At 37.6% G+C, this 5,073-nt stretch overlaps 1 protein-coding gene across 3 annotated transcripts; it reads right to left on the bottom strand.

The window, feature by feature from the left end:
• Positions 1 to 8: 8 nt before the first annotated feature.
• Positions 9 to 4,283, bottom strand: TERB2 (telomere repeat binding bouquet formation protein 2). Of its 3 annotated transcripts, XM_043472803.1 has the most exons (4): positions 4,158 to 4,236; positions 3,962 to 4,043; positions 3,050 to 3,189; positions 9 to 1,066 (listed from the first exon to the last, which is right to left on the bottom strand). In XM_043472803.1, the coding sequence occupies exons 1-4, from the start codon at positions 4,219 to 4,221 to the stop codon at positions 990 to 992; spliced, it is 363 nt and encodes a 120-aa protein (XP_043328738.1). In that variant the 5' UTR covers positions 4,222 to 4,236; the 3' UTR covers positions 9 to 989. The 3 variants fall into 3 exon arrangements, 1 of the variants encoding a protein (XP_043328738.1); XR_006270162.1 differs by lacking the exon at positions 3,962 to 4,043 and having other exon boundaries at positions 4,158 to 4,283; XR_006270163.1 differs by lacking the exons at positions 9 to 1,066; positions 4,158 to 4,236 and adding an exon at positions 2,653 to 2,873 and having other exon boundaries at positions 3,962 to 4,104.
• Between the last annotated feature and the right edge of the window lie 790 nt (positions 4,284 to 5,073).

Raw genomic sequence — 5,073 nt, 5'->3', positions numbered from 1 at the left:
GAACCTGGGCCCTCAGCAATAAGAGTGCGGTGTCATGCTGGACTTCCAGGGAATCCCCTATACTGTGTCCTTTTTATTATATGACATTGAGCTGAACATAACAAGAGGTTGTTTCAAATTGGTGATGCTAAATTTGATCAGCTGGTTAAGCTGGTGTCTGCCAGATCCCTCCATTGTAAAGGTACAAGCAATGTTTGCCTTTGTAATTAATAAGTAATCTGTGAGGTGATCATTTTAGATAATGATTTTAGCATCCATTTATGACCTTTGCCCAAATCAACTATTTTACTGGGAGTGGTAACATGCAAATTTTCTACCCTATCATCCTTTCTACATTTATTACCTATTATTCTGAAAGGAAATTTTCCCTACCCCATCTTTTACTTCCCTCCTTCCCTCTTTCCTTTCTGCCTTTTTTCTTCCTTTTGCTCCTCTGTTCTTTTTTTCTTTATGCTTTTGGAGTATCACTGTGGAATTACGGATTTTTTTTTTATTTAAAATATTATAATCCATCACCATCATTATTCTTTTTGGATAAATTCTTATCCCAATTTTGCCTTGCATAAAGATTCTGAAGTAAATAAAAAACATGGCAAATGTGAGGCAGGATGACAAAAGCTAAAAAACTTACAGTATTGCATACATTTATTGAGGTATTATTCATAACATTTAACAAATAGTACAACAAGAAATTAATCAAATAGTATCTACACTGGCAGCAAAGAACTGGTAAATACTGTGTACTTATTATTCCCTTAATATTACTGATGAAAATTTTCAAGCTTTTTATTTTATTCATACAAAAATCTCAATTTCACTAATGTTACTAGTGTAAAAACAATGCCAAATGAGATAATGTTCAATAAAAATATGCCCTCTGGATTCCTTACTCTGGGTCACTGGAACTAACACATCACTAGTACATATTTTAAAGATTACACAGCTTTCAAATTTTTTTGAAACTGTATATTCTGTATAAACTGTATACCTTAATTTACTCTTACCTTTTCTATCAGAAAATGTTGGTCTTGTTCCCAAATAAAACTACCAATTTTTCTCCTTATTTCTATAGGAAGAAAAATAAATCCAATATTATTTTTCAAAAAGTAACTTTGTAGAATTCACTGAATTTTGTTTAGGTTTCAAATTTCTAGGTCTGCATTATTGCACTTGTATCACAAGTACCTAAGATACTTGTTTAAAATGAGGACTCCTATTGAACCAGATTGTTGAGGAGAAGCTGGGAACTTGCATTTCTAACAAACTCCAGATGATTCCAATGCATTAAGTGAATCATTGTTCTAAACTGTTTCGGCTATGATATTTTCGTAAGGTGTCAGTGTGTTTAGGCCAAGCATTAATAAAGGTAATTGTCCAGTCAAAATAAAAGGCATAAAATTCCTGAATTTGTGAGTGCTTAAATAATTCAATAGTTTAGTTTGTTAAACGAAGGTAGGATGAGCAACATGTCTATTGGGCATGATAGTGTAGGAATTCTACAATGCTCAGCATGTCAAAGGACTGACATCATCTTAAATCAATGATCTCAGGTTTCCACAGTAGCCCACCACTCAAGGACAAAAAGTTAACATTCCTCTAGACCTAAGCTGTCAAGATTCCTCTAAACCTAAGCTACCTAGATAAATGTGGGTACATATGTGAAATGTTTAGTTAGTCCAACTTGAGATGTGCTGTACGTTTAAAATAAACACTGGATTTCAAATCCAGTAGCAAAAAATAGAATGCAAAAATTTATCAATAATTTTATCCTGAGTATATATTGAAATAATATTCTAGTTATGTTAAATAAAACATATTCTTAATATGAATTTCATCTTTTTTTATTAACTTGTGGGTATTAGGAAACTTAAAATTAGTATGTTGCTTACATTTGCCTTTCACGCTTCTATCCCAGTCTAGGTGAATAATAATGCATACTTTTAATTTTTAAAAAGGAGCATGTTTTCATTTAAAATGGATTTTTTTTTAAGTCGAATACATTCTAATATACGTTGTTAAACTCAAAGATGTGATAGGAGTGGTAACTTAGATCAGATAGTCATTCCATAATATAAGCTCCCTGAAGGTAGGTATTCACTGATTTTAAGCAAATCAATTCTCCTATCCAGTCATTAATTTATTTGCATAACCACTTAGAACAATTTATTTTTTAAGTTATAACTAGGTTTTGCCAGGACATCAACTATGGAAGAAAGCCAATCCTCGAAGTTCCCAAAGCTCTTCTACAGAAATATTTTTCAAGTTTGTTTTTTTAAAAATTTTTTTAAATTTGTACTATTTTCAGTCTGTCTTTCTAGGGATGGACACATACACATCAAGAAACACATCAAGAATTGGGTAATAATAAGATCTACAAAAATGGGATATTTAATGCTAGTTGATAAAATACAGGTAGGATAAGGACAGAACAGGCTAAGAATGTGTGTTCCTAGCAGGGAATGCTGAAAGAACCAATCTCAGAAGCAATCTATTCATTTGCTCTTTACTTCATACGGTTGCTGAAGTAATTAATGTGTAAAAGTACTTTAAATAATATAAAAGCAATACAAATACATGGATTTATTATCACGATGAATCTTGAAATATCAGTGGGGAAAAAAAAACAGAAAAAATAACAGTGAGAGTCAAAACTAGCTACGAGCATTTATTATAAACTCACAGGTCAGATTACTTAATATATTATCCTCAAAACAACTGGGGAGAAATTGCTGGAGGCCACAAAAATTAGTTAAGTGCTGGATTCTCGCCAGTGAACAATGTGAGGACAATATTTTCATCAGTCTTATTCACCACTGAATCCCCAGCGCCTTGGTTGAAACGCAGCACACAGCAGGAGATCGGTGAATCTAAGACTGAATGATAAACAAATCAAGAATACACACCCAAGGCAATATGATCCAAAGTACATGCTTTTCTGTTTATATTAAATGACATAAAACAAAAAGTTCTGATGAATAACAAATATCAGTAAAGTTGGATGACATAACAGGATTTCGCGGTTTAACAGAGATGAAAGATCTTTGCTAACCTTTTTGCAGGCTTGCAGGAGGAAGAATGAAATGACCTAAAGCCACCGAGTTTTTTATTTCAGCATTGGCTACAGCAGAGAGATAGCAGGCGTGAAAAACTGTAGCATTATCTTCTATGTAATCAAGACTCTGATATATTCTAGGAGAAAGGAAATAATTTAGGTTATGAAATAAACAAAAATGTATTCAACATTTCAAAAGAACGAATAAATGAATGGAAACAGAATTATCTGTAGGTGATCTGGAGACTGGAGGGTGGGGAGTGAAGGGGTGAGAAACGGAGGGAGCCAGAACCGTGATCAGACCTCTGTTCTGTAAACATAATCCCACTGCAATGTTAAGAGGGCTCCCAGGTGGACAGATTGGAGTCGGAGCAACCTCTCAGAAAGTTCCTGTGATATCAGGGCAAGAGACAATTTACGGTGTGTACTAAAATAGTGGCAGCAAGAACAAAGAACATTTACAGGAGCACGGTACATGGTGTTTGACCTTGGATTAATTGGATTAATTAATAGATTAATGGGAGTAGGCGTTATTACTCAAAAAATTACCAACATTTTCAGAACACAACGTTTAAGATAACAGGCAATCAGATTTGGTTTAAATATACTGAATAGGAGAGTTCTACAAGGCATCACACGGGTGTGGGAGAGTCTGCTGGAAAAACACAACTTGAAGTCGGGAAAAGACTTGAGGAGCAGGTAGGAGGCCAGGCCTTAGCCGCAGTAAAAAGGGACCGTGAGCTATTCCCGCGCCTGCCCCTCCCCCTCCCCGCACATCCAGACAGGACTGAAAATTTGCTCGTTTCCAGTCTCTTCCTATTATCAATATTTATTAGCCGACGGCGACTTCCAGCGACAACTCCTGGTTCCTCATGACCCAAAAGGTACCCCCAGGTGACCTTCAGGTACCTCAGCGTGTCTGGGTGTGAGGCATCGCAGCCGAACAAGAAGTCGGCGACCCTCGGGTCACTAATAGTCCCGCCTTCAGCCACTGTGGAGGCGAGAGCACAGGGTGAGCCCAGCAAATGCCCTGGGGCCAAGGTACCAGAGAGAGGAGCGGTGCTCTCCTCACCACCTCGCCCACCCCTTCTGCCCAACCTCCTACCCCAAAACTGCCTCAAGTCGTGGCTGACGCTGCCGCAGAACCATCCCCGCTGCCCTTGAAACATGGCGCTGCCTCACGCTCCTCACACGCGTGGACTTAGTGGGGGGGGGGGGGCGGCGGAAGGTGAGGTCACTGATTGGTCCCGGGTTCGAAGCCAAGCTCCATGATTGGCTGTCAGAGTAATGCCTCGGAAAAGCCTGAGGCACAACGGAGAAGGTTCTGGTCCTCTACCAGCTGTGCGGAGCTGCTTGTGGAATTGTAAAGAGTCGTCTAAGCTTTCCCTGACTCGGCCGAGGAGGAAGGTATCCTGCTTGTGAGTTTTAAACCCTGAGTATTAACAAAGGTTTTGTGCTGTGTCGTTATTTTGAAACAAAACCCATCTTATCTCTTTTAAATAAATGTTTCAATTGGAGTCTCTAAAAGAGAAGAATTCTTAAACAAACAAAAATATCATTAGCACATTTTAAAAGGGACTTCCCTGGTGGTCCAGAGGTTAGGATTCCACAGCTGCCATTGCAGGCCTAAAAAAAGCAAAAAACGAAAACCCAAAAACCTTTTTTTCAAAAGTTTGTTTAATATACTAATGTATCACCAGTGTTCAAGTTATGTTTTTCTTCAGAGTTCCCCCACATCAGTTTTGATAAGCTACATTGTTCCTGTATGGGGTCAATTTATTCTAAAATTTAAAACATATTGGTATAAAGTTGAGCACTGCCTGGGAAATCCAATGAACAAAGGAGCCAGGCAGATTACAGTTCATAGGACCACAGAGAGTCACACACGACTGAGTGACTGAGCATGCAATAAAAACTCATGTGATGTTTTGTAATGTCAGGCTCTGTAGCAGTGGTTCCATTTTCATTTGTGATTCTAGTTACTTGTGCCTTCCTTTCATTTCTTAGTCTTACCAGAAGTT

Source organism: Cervus canadensis, chromosome 6 (genome assembly GCF_019320065.1).
Source record: "Cervus canadensis isolate Bull #8, Minnesota chromosome 6, ASM1932006v1, whole genome shotgun sequence".
In the NCBI taxonomy this organism is placed as follows: domain Eukaryota; kingdom Metazoa; phylum Chordata; class Mammalia; order Artiodactyla; family Cervidae; genus Cervus; species Cervus canadensis.
This window is presented reverse-complemented; position numbering and strand designations above follow the sequence as displayed.

Bases quoted from the DNA above. Each gene is read 5' to 3' on its own strand.
- TERB2 (XM_043472803.1), bottom strand. From the start codon at position 4,221: ATGTTTCAAGGGCAGCGGGGATGGTTCTGCGGCAGCGTCAGCCACGAC. The intron at 4,044-4,157 runs GTAGGAGGTTGG...TCGCCTCCACAG, and splicing joins CGACTTGAGGCAGTTTTGGG to TGGCTGAAGGCGGGACTATT. The intron at 3,190-3,961 runs GTACCTGAAGGT...CCTTTCTCCTAG, and splicing joins TCACACCCAGACACGCTGAG to AATATATCAGAGTCTTGATT.